Here is a 14,509-nt window from a genome sequence, read left to right as displayed (position 1 = left end):
CTGTAGTGTGTTTTTAAAATCAACTCGTGGTCTCTTCATTAATCAGTGGCAATCACTAAATGTTTTTTTTGCATCATATACTTCTCTCCAAGCCATTTTCTAGCTTGTCCAGCTAATCAGACTTTATATTACATGTCAGAATTTTTCAGTTAATTCTGTTCTGTAATACAGTATAAATTATTTGGGCCTATATTGTAAAAAAATATTTTTGCTGTACAGCAAACAGCCTAATGCATTTGTCATGAAATCCACAGCCTTGACGTGACCACTAACATTATTGAAAAGGTTGATGTAAACTGAAGTAGCTTAACCCTAAGAGAGGTCATTCCTTAATCAATAGCACTTTGCTGAAATTGGATGCCATTTCTCTAGCCTTGAATTATTCCTTTGATGAGAGCTAAAGACAATTTTGGCTTCTCACTGGAGACTAAAAATCTTAGCCTAAATTAAGTCTGTCTTGGATGAGGGGTTGAATTTAAAACAGCCCCTTGATGAAGTATCCTTATGTGCAAGATTGGCCCAAAGTAAGGCAGGTGAACTGAAGAAATATGCAATTAAACTGAATATTAGGCTTAAAAATATTGCTGTGAAATGAAATTGATTGCACCTAATTTAGGAATGTACAGTAAATAGATACATTTTTAAGAAACCAAAACCAGCTTACTTTAGGCATGCAATATGAATGCCAAAATGACCTAACACACTCAACATAAGGTGTTAAAATGCAGGCTAGTTCAATCCCAGATGCACGAGAGCAGCCAATTTTGATGAGCAGAGTGCCATGCACTGCAGGATAGCCACATCTGCTGTCATGCCAAGCAAGCAATATTTTCCAATGATAGTTGCCGGAGAGAAATATCATAGGAGGGACTGGCCGTCCATCCACCTGCTAAAGGATGCTTGGTTGTCAAGGGATGGGAGGGAGGAGAGGAGGAGAGACGTCACGCTGTGCACTGTGCGCTCGCGGCCTGTTTGCTGTGCAACACGGAAGAGACGAAGGAGGAAAAGACATTCCACGTCACTGAGGTGTAATATTGGCGTCAGTGCAACACAAGGTGCTATTCCTAGGCGATTTGAATACCCTTGCAAATTCCAGATATCCTCATATTTGGCTATAATAATTCGTATGACCATAAAGCGAAGATATCCAGCTCTTTTTTGTGCGGAGCGGCCTGGTTAAAGACACTGGGATTCCGTTGAAGGTAGGCTTGTGTGTGTTTCTTCGCTGCTAGCCAGCCCAGCTGAACTGCCGCCGGTGCCCGTGCTATTTCCTCTGAACACCGGTGACCTTTGCAGCTTAAGAAAGAGACGGCGATACATTTTACTGGTATTTTGTTGTAGTGGTTGTCCTATAAAGCTAAATTGTTAAATCCCTAAATCTCTCCACGATTCAGTATTACCGAATTGCACTGCTAGGCTGGATTTAAGGTCGGCAGGCTTGTTAAGCGTTGTTGACGTTTCGTTTTGACAGTTGGTCTCCAGCTAGGCTGCCACCGGTTAGGAATACATGCGTTCACATCTGATGCTAACTGTAACGTGTTTTAATCTGATTAGTAGCTAGCTCGCTCGTGGAGCGAATACAAAGCAGCATTAGGCCTATTAAACGGTTGTTACTACAACGATGTGACTGTAGTAGTAACACTGTATCACGCCTACAATAGTACAGTAGGGCCCAATCACTACAATCATGGTGATTTGATGTTATGCTATGATGTAGTGGGAAGTATCAAGGTGAGTAAACTATAGCCTAACCTCCAGTCAGGTATCATCGTACTAAGGTGCCATTATATCACCCTAACCCTAACCACCATTAGAAATAAAAAATATATTTTCAGTAAGGTGTTAATGTTTTTTTTCTTAAAAGACCCTATCTCATATAACCTCAGTTTGACACTATTTACTATGATGTATAAGCTTAGATTTAATGAATTTAAATCCTGAATAGGTGGATAAACTCTATTCTTAAATCTGGATAAACTGAGTTTAAATGTGTTTACTCTACCCCTAACAGAAGATTGAATGTATAGGCCGCTAGCAATATTGTGATCTATCTAGTAAGCATTGTGTAGCTGATATGATGCTAGCAGAATTTGTAGAGTTTAGTGATGCTTTGCCATCTCAGAATTGTCTGTCTGATGCACTGTGGAGTTGTATCGCTGTATTGTTGGTTGTATTTATTGTATGTTTATTATTTTTGTTCATCTGATAATTAATGTAGCCTAATGCTTTCCCTGTTAACACATTTCCACCTGTCCATGTCCATGTCAATTTGAGATTCATATTACAACATGTGTAGTTTAAATTGGCTGAGAGTTTTTAGATGCCAGTTTCTTAATCCTTGAGTTGTCCCAAAACAAGAGATGGGCCTATGCTGGGTTGTCATGTGATAAGAGTGCCAATGTTTTCATCGGTCTTGAGCGGCCAGGCCGAAGGTGAGAGACTAAATTTCTCATTTTGGCCTCTGGTTGAAAAGGTGTAGTCCTGCTCTAGACAGTTGATTGTTTTGACCACATGCCTTGGCCTGTATGGAAGAGTTTTGCAGTTGTGTTACGCCTGACATGATTTAAAATATTGTTGCCTTCACGGTCATTCCATGTAGAGGGAGCCCACTATTTATATTTAACACACCTTTTTACGCTGTGGACCCACCAGCATCGGTTGGGTACAGCGCCTGCTTTGTGAAAGAAAGAATGTATCTGGTTTATGATGGACCTGTCCATAACCTGTAGCCCATTGGATTTGACCCATTTTATTGAATGGATTTGATATCAACGCAAGTTGATTACACATGGGCCTCAGTCACATGTGTGCCTTAGATACAGCTAACTCCATGTAGGAAAGCAAATGCCACCCTGGCTAAAGCAGATATTTAGGCTTACAGGGTCTTGGGTAGAGCTACTCCGCTACATATGTTTAAGACAATCTCAGGATGCCATGCTAGTCACCAGGAAACTGAAAGCTTGTATAAATGAGATGATGCATAAGCTAGGCATTCCATTGGTGTCAGTAGTACTACTGTAAGTACAGCAGTACAGTGTAGCCCAATATTTCTGTGGCGTGAGTCCATGCATGTAATGAAAGCTTATTGTTGTCAAAAGTATCACATGTAGAACCTGTCACATAGGAAACGCCCAGGCAGTCACACCCCATACACACCTTTCATTCTTTTGCTTTCAAACTGGTAGAGAATTACTTGTGAATGTAAAATTGCACAGAGATGGGAAGGCGGACCCATACAGTAGCCTTCTCAGTTATTATATAACTAGTGTGGGCTCAGGCTGCAGGGTGGGTTGATAAGTCATCACAAACCACACAGCAGCACAGGAATAAAAGACTTCTAGCTAATCTGATGGAGAACACTATCTATTTATTTGGCATATGGTGTGGTCATTAGGAGCGTGGAATTTAATACGACATAACAGATTGGTTTTAATTTTCCAAATGGAAACTGTAATATGATTGTTCATACAAGCCATCACTAGCCATCTGTGATGTTTTGAAAATGTTTTCATATCCTTAAAAATGTCACGTCGTCTCCATTTTGAGAACTGTGACAATGTTTCACAATCAACGACCAAGGACTTGGTTTCGGAAACTGCTTGTAAACCATTTAGGGGTTTTAGCTCCTGGCGCGCACAGAGATTGTCCTGTAGAGCAGACTCCTGCACACTGGATGAAAAAATTCAAAACTTGACAATAAATTAATCCACTGGTTTAGTTTATTAAGTTGCACTATGAAACCGTTTTACTACATTTTCGGAAACAGGTCTATGAAATTTTCATTTCACAAAGAAGTAAGGAAAAATGGATGCCAATAGAGGGCTTTTAGGTGAAGCAACACACCCTCTGGCAGCCATATTGGAGGTCCACAGTTGTTGGCAGCAATGGCTGAGAATAGCCGATTGTATTCCTGAACTTCCTGGTGGCTCAGTCTAAGGCGCCAACCATGTAAACCCAATGTCCTGGGTTCAAATCTGGCTTGGGACTTTTGTCACATGTCCTCCCCCTCTCTCTCCAATAATGCCAATGAAGCCGAAAATGCCCAAAAAGTAATCTTAAAAACATTAACATTACGTGCTTATCAGGCTAAAACTTGTTAGGACATTTCTGATGTAACTGCAAAGCCTCTATAGCCACGTTTCAGTTCATGCCCCATCAGCATTTCTGTTGTTGCACTGTCAATATTAGGAACATTCCTATAATAACCATTCTATGGTTTTGGCACGTTGTGAATGTGGACATTTGCGGTTTGAAAACTACTGAAACATTCATAAAATGAAACACCCAGAAACCTGCAAGTATCTACAAAGCCTTAGTGCGTATGGCCTCGTCCACCTTGAATGGGTTTAATTTATTCCAGTGTATGCCCAAGCCTACATCAAAATGGAAGTCAGGCGTACTCACAGCAAAATCAAATTGTGTTGGCTCTGCACTTTGCTATTCAATACAGCAGCACCATCGCTAACTGGAACACAGAGCAAAGGGAAGTGGAAGTGAGGTGAGGTGACTTTTACTTTGGCTCTGCAACACAGGTAGTACTCGTAACTAGGGCTGAAACGATTCCTCGAGAAACTCGAGTAACTCGATTACTAAAAATCATCGATGCAAATTCTTTGCATCGAAGCTTCGTTTAATCCATATAACTATATACACGCTCAGTGTTTCGCACGGATGATTATTACTGTTGCACAACGCGCTGGAGAAAGAGAGAGAAAATAGCGAGGGGCGAAGAGAAGAGACAGGCCAGAGAAAACGACAGAAAGTGTCCAAAGTTTCGGATCCAGTGTTGCCAACTTGGCGACTTTGTCGCTAGACTTAGCGACTTTTCAGACCCCCCTGGCGACTTTATTTCTCAAAAGCGACTAGCGACAAATCTGCCGACTTTTTCTGACCATGGGAAGCAATGTTAATGTGTTGAATCCCAAAGCATTTGGCAATAAATTGGTTCGGCTGATGCCGGTTTTCTCTACTTGCTTGTCTAATCCAGAGAGGTCTGACGGTCACAGCGCTTCCCACACACAGTGTAGCCCCCTCCCTCTGCTGAGAGCAAGGACTGTAGGATAGGGTCCACTTGTAATTGCTACCGGCGTACGCCGAAACTGGCCCGGGTGGGCGGAGTCAGCACTTAATATTAAACGGGATGAGATGAAGGCTAGTAAAGAATGCACGTTAATTATGGCTATATGTAATGGCTAGTTAAGAACGTAAATCAATATGGTGGCTAGTTATGATGTCCCTAAGTTAGCTAAGTTTTGCTCAAGAAAATAACCACAGAAAATAAAATGCTGCAGTCAATTTGTGAAAGCCTGAGCTTCATTCATGTTATTATTATGATAGTCACACACACATACACACACACACACACACACACCTACTCCCCTCACAGTGATGCATAAAATACCCCAGAAAGCAAAATATCAGGTGGTGTAAGTAGCAATTGGAGCCTAAAATGCACCAGTCCAATACAGCAGGTATATTCAGTTTAGTTTGATTGCAGTGAGTAGGGTCAGCAGGTGTAGGGCAACCCTTCAACATAGTAAATAAATGTACATTAGCCAGTCTTATGAACTTGTATGATATTTAGGCCTAGTAATAAATATCAATAATAATTATTATTTCACCTCGTTTTCAGTAAATCACAGTGTCGTATGGACAGCTTCGTGCGGACAGCTTTTCTCTTTTGTATATTTACTATTGCTCTTTAATAAAGCAAAAGTATTTCTTATCCGATTACTCGATTAATCGATGGAATAATCGGTAGAATACTCGATTACTAAAATAATCGATAGCTGCAGCCCTACTCGTAACACTTGTCAACACTGCAGTGACAGAGCAGTGGGGAAGTAGCCGCTTGCTTCAGTGCTGTACTCTAGTTTAATACAACCATGGCAACTCATTAAGCTGTTTGGTAAATCAGTGCCCCAGCAGACCTCATGTGAGGTGGCCTGTACTTTACTACTCATTGATCCTGTATTTTTGCTGGCCAGATTATTGTGTTTCAGTGATATAGCCGCGGCCAATAATCTACATGAAATACAATTGTATGTCACATAACGGTTGGTCAGTCAAACCCATGTGAGCCTGTACCCCTCCTGTACTTTACTGCTCACTAGGCTTGACAGGTAGAGGCCATGGCATAAAAGGAAGTGTTTCTCTGTTGCTGCTCATTGGTCTTGTCATGTTAAGAATAGAGGTGTTCTTAATCTGTTTTAATCTCTGTCTAATTACTTGTTTACCTCTTCTTAATCTGGCAGGTCTAAATTCAATACATTTAGTACTGTGACCTAGTCAGCAGATTGAGGTGTGTTGGTTTGAAAACTCATTGAATGGTTCAGTAGGTTAAACATAGGTTTGGCTAATGACTGGCACAGACAACTAGAAGACATCCAGGACAGAGCAAAGTGTAACAGCTTTTTGTCATATGCTTGTATCAATCCACTGTTTACTTAGTCATTACTGTAGAGGTAATTGTTTTTCTCTGTCGCTAGTACCATAGGAACCACATCATAGGAACCACAGCAGGTTTGCTTAGAACTTGAAATCAAATATACTTTCAAGGCGGTGACACACATTAGTAAGCCACTGCAGTAATGGGTGTTATTCAAATCTTAATACGCACACAGTCGATACAAAACACTTCAATGGCTCACAGAAGGACAACTGCTGTAATGATACAAAAGGCACAAAACAATGAAAACTTCAGTGTTCACGAGGGCTGGGCTATATGGTTGATATCAGTATGTAAAGATTTTTTTTTGATATCGATATATATATACAGTATATAACAGGATGTGCCTTACATATGCAGAATCACATGTTAAATAATCAAATTGATGTTCATCGCATTGAACTGCATGGTATGTTAGGTGTGACAAAACTTTCAAATAATATTCCTTAACATTTTTTCTACCTCAGTTTGTCAGTTTTTAAATAAACTCTGCTTGTTATAATCAGTTTAGACAACAGAATTGTGTATCACGATATCACAATATTGTCATATCATCATGATATGATTCCACTGAAAGATGATTAATGATAATATTGAATTATTGCCCAGCCCTAGTGTTCACCGTAATGGATGTCTCCCTTTACTGACTGACTCTACATGTGGAACTTTGGTCTGCTCTTTGGTCTTCCGTACTTACTAAGAGGTGCGTTCATTTTTAAATTGCAAAAACTTAAAGGGTGCAGCTTTCTCCACTTCCTGATGCATTAAAATCACTTATGTAAATCAAGTGTGTTAAGAATACCTGAGGTGCAACCATACTCCCCCCACCACTCCCCCACTGCTCTCAAAGCAATAGACTGTGCAGGTGATAGAACAGACTGATATCCCCACTGTAGATGAGCCAAAGGCCAGGAAAGTTTTTCCTCTTGGTCCGACTTGAGGTTTCAGTTTCAGTGATAAAATAATATTGATTTTATTATTAGTGTTATAATTTGCACCCTATAATTTATTTTAATCTCATCCTTTAAAGCATAAGTAATTCTCAAATGGCATAGGCCCCTCTCTCTCATTTTCTCTCTCTGCCTGCCTTTCTTTGGGTGAGAATTTAGGATGCGCTTCCTCTCGCTGTTACCATTTCCAATTAAGCGCGTTTTGGTTTAATCAATCAATGGGAATGATTCATTTCAATAATCTCCTCCTCCATTTTTGGGCCCCAAAATACATATTTATTGTGTGAAACGCGTTGAAGCCACCCGGCAGGTGACTTTAACTACAACTGTGCTAACCTTAGTACACAAGCACAGGTTAGGAGATCAGAATCAGCACGTACGGCCCTCTTAACGCTCTCTGTCCCTCTCTTTGTCTCTCTCTCTCTCTCTCTCTCTCTCTCTCTCTCTCTCTGGGACAGTCCTATCTCTTGAGGATTTAGTTGTCAGATGAATGTTAACTGCAGTGGAATGTGGCATGTTAAAGCGATGTCAAGCCTCTATGTCTCATACCTAGAGTAATCACATGCAGCACAGACATTCTCAACATCAGATTTACCCTGATCTTGAACGTCCTACCTACAGTACGTCTGTGGCATCAGCTCTGTGTGTCCCACTGCATTTTTCCTTTTGATTAGGAGATTGTTTGACACAGATCGTGTTGTCTCACCTTAGTAGAAATTAAAAATGTAATGGTGATGTTTCTTCATCAGTGGGCTATGCCAGGGATTCCTAAAAATGTAGGGTCAAGAGCATAGCTTGAATGAATGAGAAATTTAGTCTCATTCTAGGGCCTTTCACATCCTTGTGAAAACATTATCTTTATGATCTTTATTCATGTATAGACCAGATACAGGCCCGCACTTCCACTATGCATTTGTAGTATTCTAGGTATGAGTCGATAAACACTTTTTACCTGTGGAAAATATTGTCATTGATATATTTTTTTCATTTTCAAAACCTGAGGCAGTTGAACTTTGGCTACCTTTTCGCAGGCACTGATGAAACGTTTTCATCACAAAATGCCATGCCTAAATAGGAATAATCCAACACATGTGACACCCTTTTTGCAGCACAATGCATCTGCAAGGGAGTGATGCAGCAGTAGCAAATTTTAATGCATTCACCATGGGAAGTGAGATCCTGATCTTAGTTTGAGATTTCTAACCTGTCACATGTAATAACATTTTACATGTAAGAAGTTGTCAATGTCACAATTAACAAATACCCTACTCTAATCTAATTTTTTTGGCCAGGTTGTCATCTGGCTGTATTTTTAATGTGAATTTTGCATATTTTGATGTATGCCATCTGTTTATTTTTTCCCTCAGAGTGCCCCACTGCTTCAGCTGCTAGATGGGTGAATCAGGTTCACGCCGTTCCACACTTGTCTCTCGCCTGCCCATCTTCCGCCGCAGCAGCAGTAAGCGGCAGGACTCTCTCCCCTCCTCTCCGTCTTCAGGCGGCGTGGGAAATGGCGTCCACACCTCCTCTCCCTCCAGCACCAACTCCAGCTCCGGCAGCACCGGGAAACGCCGGAGCCTCTTTCGCGCTCCGTCGCTCAGTTTCTCTGCTAAACGGAACAGCGAGCCACGTGTCCAGCCTATTAACCTAAACCTCACACCTCCACTGACACAGGCCACGGACGCTAACGGGAATAACCAACAGACGGTAACGTCGTCGTCATCGACAGGGTTCAGCGATGGTGGCAGGCGCTCCAAGACTCGCCACTCGTTTGGATTTGGCAGCCACAGGCAAAAGAAAATCACACGCTCTCAGACCGAGGATTTTGAGAAGGCATCCTCTTCCTCCTCCACGGCCAATCGAAATGTGTTCATCAACTGCATCAGCAGCTCGGGGACCAATGAGGGCGACGACTCCGGTTTCCTTGATGACTACAGCGGCGGGAGTAATAACAACAAACGGTCGACACGCCAGAAGAAGCAGCTGCTGCCCAAATCTTTCTCGGCTCACCACCGCTTCTCCCGGACCTCTGATCATCACCGACCTCCGGAGGTGAATCTGGAACCCCCGACCTCCACCACCGTCACTCCAGGCGCAGGGGAGCTCACCCCGGGGTCGTGGCCCGGGGAGCTGCTTGGCGCCGGGGGTGAGAGCTCACTCCAGTCCCCTATGATATCAGAGGACCGAACCACAGCCATCACCCCTTCGGAGTTTATCCCCATCACAGAGGATTCTGTATCAGAGGTGGATGCCCTGCCAGCCCCCAGCCCCGGATCGGGTGTAGCCCCAGGACCTACCTCTGTCCCTGGGCAGGCTACTGACCCAGCTCCCCCTAACCCTCCACCTGCTCCAGAGATCTTCAGCGTGGCTGTCTCTACCTCCCAGGTCAACTCTTTTATTCTTACACCTTTATTCTTATCCTACCTTTATTCTTACAGTGTCTTTTGGATTCCTCTAAAGTGCTTTGAAATCAAGTGTGTTATGATCTTGTTAAAGGATGTAGTACTCTGTTTTAGAGGCATGTTGAAATGTTCCTTGTAATCATAGGCCTACAGTATGAGATTTATGATAAACATACATTTTACAGTAATATAACATGTGAAATGCCTATTATTTTTTTTTATAGTAAGTCTTTGTGTTTGGTAAACATACAAACAGGAATTTCTTTTTAGAGGAAAAAATAAGAAGAAAAAGTCCAAGGCAGTCTCCTCTATTTCATGTTAAAATGTCAGAAAATGCAGGGTGCGTTTTCTCCAATGCGTACCTCCAGTGAACATGTTTGAAGCCTGTGCAGCGTTCCTCATTGATCAACAGGAAATTATTTTATTTGAACGAAGGGGCGGGGAACTACTTCCAATGCAAAATGAAAACTATTTTATCAAGCTAACAGTGGCAAAGATAACAACATTTCTTAGGCTGTTGAAGAGCAAATATTCAATTCAATTCAGTTCAATTCAGTAAACTTTATTTATCCCCGAGGGGCAGTTCAATTCTGGGCACTCATCAGAAAAACACAAAAATGACAACACATAATACTACCACAATAAAGTACACAAGTGCTATGACAGTTAAAAGTTAAAATATGAGAGAAAGAAAGCGAGAGAAATACATGTTTGTGCGCACATGTGCATCAGTATGACTATGCTAACCTTTATATTCCTAACATTTTGCCTTGGGAACTCCTCCCCTTTATATTTCTAACATTTTGCCTCACTGGGAACCTCTCCCTTTCTCCACACAGTTGGCAGTTGTGGTTTCATTTGATTGTTTCATTTTGAAATGCCTGTGATGCATTTCCTGTTTTTAAACATATTCCACAAAATGTCTTCTCCCCAGGTGTTCTTCACTCCAGCCCAGTCCAGTGCCGACAAACCCTTAATCCCCGAGACCAGCACAGCCAACAACACAGACTACGAAACCGCCGTTTCCCTCTCAGAGCCCGAGACAGCTGTGCCCTGCCTTCCTCCGCTGCAACAATCACCGGAAGAGAGGAAGGAGAGGGAAGAGGAGAGAAAGGAAGCGCTGGATGAGGTGTCAGCGGAGGAGAGGAAGGAATCGGTGGAGGAGAGGAAGACGGGATACCAGACAGAGACGACTAGTGAGAGCGAGGCGTGTGTGGTGCGCAGCGAGGGGTGTCACTCCAACCCAGAGCAGTCGGACAGGAGGGCGAGGAACACACTCTCCGTTCAGGAAGGAGGAAGAGGGAGCTGCTGCGGCCGCCACGAGCCCAGGTCCTCACACCTGAGGAAACCACATGCAGGTAAGCATGACGGCACACACACACACACACACACACACACACACACACACACACACAGACCCAGGTTGGTACCTTTTAAGAAAGCAGACACAAACACGCACGCACACAGACAGACACACTCCACATACACACCCCACATACACACAGGTAGATACAAAACTGGTCCTCATACCAAAAGAAGCCACATATAGGTAAACAACAAACAAGTACACATACTCATAGTACACAGATTAACTCATGAAACACGCAGAACTTTGCCAAGGAATGTGCATGCAATTAACTCCTTTACATCCCTTATGCGATGTGATTAGGAACTACCAGATGTGAAGAGATCAGAACAGGATTGAATATAGCGTATTAAAACATAGTAGGAAAGAATAGAATTGAACTTGATCTTTCTATAATATTCGTCTCTTTCTCTATGGGCGGCATGGTGACTTAGTGACTAGCGCTGTCACCTTACAGCAAGAAGGACCTGGGTTTGATACTCTTGGGCTCTTTCTGTGTGGAGTTTGCATGTTCTCCCTGGATTTGCATGGATTTCCACACGGTGCTCTGGTTTCAAAGACATACAAGTCAAGCGGATTGGAGACCCTAAATTGCTCATAGATATGAATGTGGGTTCGTGTCTGTCTGTGTTAGCCCCGCCCAGGGTGTTTTCCTGTTTTTTTGCCCAATGTATGCTGGGATAGGCTTCAGCCCCCTGTGATCCTGCAGAGGAATAAGCTGGTAAAGAAAGTGAATGAATGAATCTCTTTCTCTCAGCACAAACACACATCACTACAGATTCCAGTTTGATATATTTCGTTCAGAGTATGCCCACGCTGCTTATTTCTTATTATACACTATCTCTGGGCACCATATAATTCTACATTGAGTAGGACATTTACTAATCAGAGTGCCATTATTGGTGGTGACAGGCCACTTAAATCACTGACCAAATAGACGTAGGTCGGCTCAAAGGTAGCAACAATATTGACAGCTTATTGTGCAGTGAAGATATATGAGGGCAGCTGCAGTTAGGCTTACATGTAGCCTGTCACTTGGTAGTATGATATATTCTCTCTCTTTGCTTGCTACTTAGATGTAGATATGTTTTTTAAATTTAGTTACTTACTTACTCCCTTGCTCACTTTCTTGATAACTTACTTGGATAGACTAGCAAGGGGCATTCTGTTCTGACATTTAACAGTCAAACAGGGACAGAGGAAATATTGAGAGATATTCTACCGAAGGGAAGTTTGGTTGTCACAGAGCATGAAGTCGAAACCATTGTGGTTCATTGTGGAGATTAAGTTATACCAACTATATCAAAAATCAATGATGAGAGTAAAAAACTGCCACTGTAGGCCACAGTTAGTGATAAAGGACTTGATGACTGAAAACCACTAGATGACGATAAGTTAGGACTTCCTGACTGAAAATAAACTTTCAAATTCTTAGGTTACTCAAAATACAGATAGAATTTGAGCCTGTTCTCAATCAGGTTACAAATATAAAAACAACAAATTCTACAGCTTCAAAATAGATTTGAAACTTTAGCTGTAGCTGTCACATAATGCCAGTCCTTTTAGCAATAGCTCTGACAATCAATTAGAAAAAATGCCTTCAGTCCAATAAATCAATGCCAGTAGTGGGGTGACAGTAGCTAAACTGCGTATCATACCCCAGATTTAGCCTTCAAACACAGATGATTGGTTACTGTCATGCTCACTTCCTCTTCAGCAGCTGTAACATATTGCACAGGAGGTTCTTTAGCCAAGGCTTCTCAGGTAACAAAAAGTTCTTTCTAGATAAATGTGTAGCCCGTGGCTATGTTTTCCTGCAAATGTTTGACTCCGGTTAACCTGCCAAACCTTCACCGAACACTACATTTTTGAACACCTTTTTCAGTGTATTTTCTTGGAAAGGTACCTGCCCGTCTGACAGGCGTAAACATCATCAGTGCCGTGTAGGAAGAGAAATGGATCATTCAAACTCATGAAGAGTGACTCGTGAAGAGTGTTGGCACATCTACGGTTGTACAATTAATTAATTGTTACATCATAATTTTAGTGTCCACAATTAATAATTGCAACTTGGCAATACTGACATTTCATTTCATTTAGAACGTCTGCTTCTAATTGAAAATTGTCAGTGTGTTCATAAGAGACGCCAAAAGTGCAGTGAAATAATTTTGTTCTTCAAATTGTCAAGACTAACAATCATGATCACAGGATCTAACAAAATTATTGTGATTATCATTTCAGCTATAAATGTACAGCCCTAGTCACATTCCACTAATAAAGCGCCAGTCCTACTAGTAAAAGAGTTTTGAGTTACGGCATACTCAGTTGGATACGCTGTTGTCTTTCTCTTTCATATTAGTAACTCTGAAAGAACTGTGACTGGAACTGGAACTGGAACTGGAACTGTTCTATCTGAACAGGAACTAGAGCAATCAGCTCAAAGTGTTCAGAGCTGTTGTGCATTTTGAAGTGGGCTTAATTGTAGTATTTTATGTGCCTAGAATCATTTAGAGTTGTTTCAGTGGCCTATAAGCTGTTGTACACACACACACATACACACACTTGCAGTACTGAGAACAAATATTTATTAGTAAAACCAACGTGTTTCGGAAGTGGCCTTCATCAGGGTTTGTACAGGGTTTGCAAACTCTGACGAAGGCCACGTGCCGAAACACATTGCTTTTATTAATAAATATTTGTTGTGGACAGTGTTGCCTGTTCATGCCATGCACCTTTTCAGTGGGTGAAGTTGTGGCAAAATAGTTTTTCAACCTCTAACAGGGTGAGCTTGCCTGTTGAACCCACAACAACAAAATATTCTATTTTTTATTATATTACAGCAACAGCAAAACAATAAAGCTACATTTATTAAGGTATTGGACACAGGCCTGTGGCTGGTGGGTCCCCACATCACAAGGGTGATAGTATGGGTCTCATTTTCCTTTCCGGTTGAAAACAGTTTCAAAGCCCTGAGTAACATGGGTGGAGACATAAGGAGACAAGCCTTTAATCGTGGTTTAAGTCGCAGGGCTTCTTCTTGATCTGCTAAGGGTAAGAACCAAAACTGCAGATATCCTCGCTCTTTTTTTCGGATTTTTTCCCCCTCTTGTGTGTGTGTGTGTGTGTGAGAGAGACAGAGATGGAGACAGAGACAGAAAGAAAGTGGTTGGCATGATGCTACTGTTTTTTTTCGTTGTTTTTTTGTCAATTTTTTTACAGTCCCTGCTTCTCTCTTCATGAGAGGATGTGGTATTCTCTGGCTGTTTTCAAGTCTATCTATTAATAGTAGGGCAAAATAGAGCTCCCTTTGTCCATTTGCAATTACAGCAATCTGCTCTGTTCT

General features: G+C 41.8%; 1 protein-coding gene across 1 annotated transcript in view; it reads left to right on the top strand.

Annotated features, from left to right (window-relative positions):
• The first annotated feature begins 1,069 nt into the window (after positions 1–1,069).
• The window catches only part of ccser1 (coiled-coil serine-rich protein 1), a 128,794-nt gene continuing 115,354 nt past the window's right edge, over positions 1,070–14,509 (top strand). Inside the window, exons 1-3 of the mRNA XM_071907215.2 lie at positions 1,070–1,202; positions 8,766–9,783; positions 10,735–11,158. Of these exons, the coding sequence (XP_071763316.2) occupies positions 8,791–9,783; positions 10,735–11,158 (1,417 nt within the window). The 5' untranslated portion in view covers positions 1,070–1,202; positions 8,766–8,790. The remainder of the gene's footprint in view (positions 1,203–8,765; positions 9,784–10,734; positions 11,159–14,509) is intronic.

This window comes from Centroberyx gerrardi, chromosome 8, assembly GCF_048128805.1.
Source record: "Centroberyx gerrardi isolate f3 chromosome 8, fCenGer3.hap1.cur.20231027, whole genome shotgun sequence".
Classification (NCBI taxonomy): Eukaryota; Metazoa; Chordata; class Actinopteri; order Beryciformes; family Berycidae; genus Centroberyx; species Centroberyx gerrardi.
Note: the sequence above shows the minus strand (reverse complement) of the source record. Positions and strands in the feature narration are given on the sequence as shown.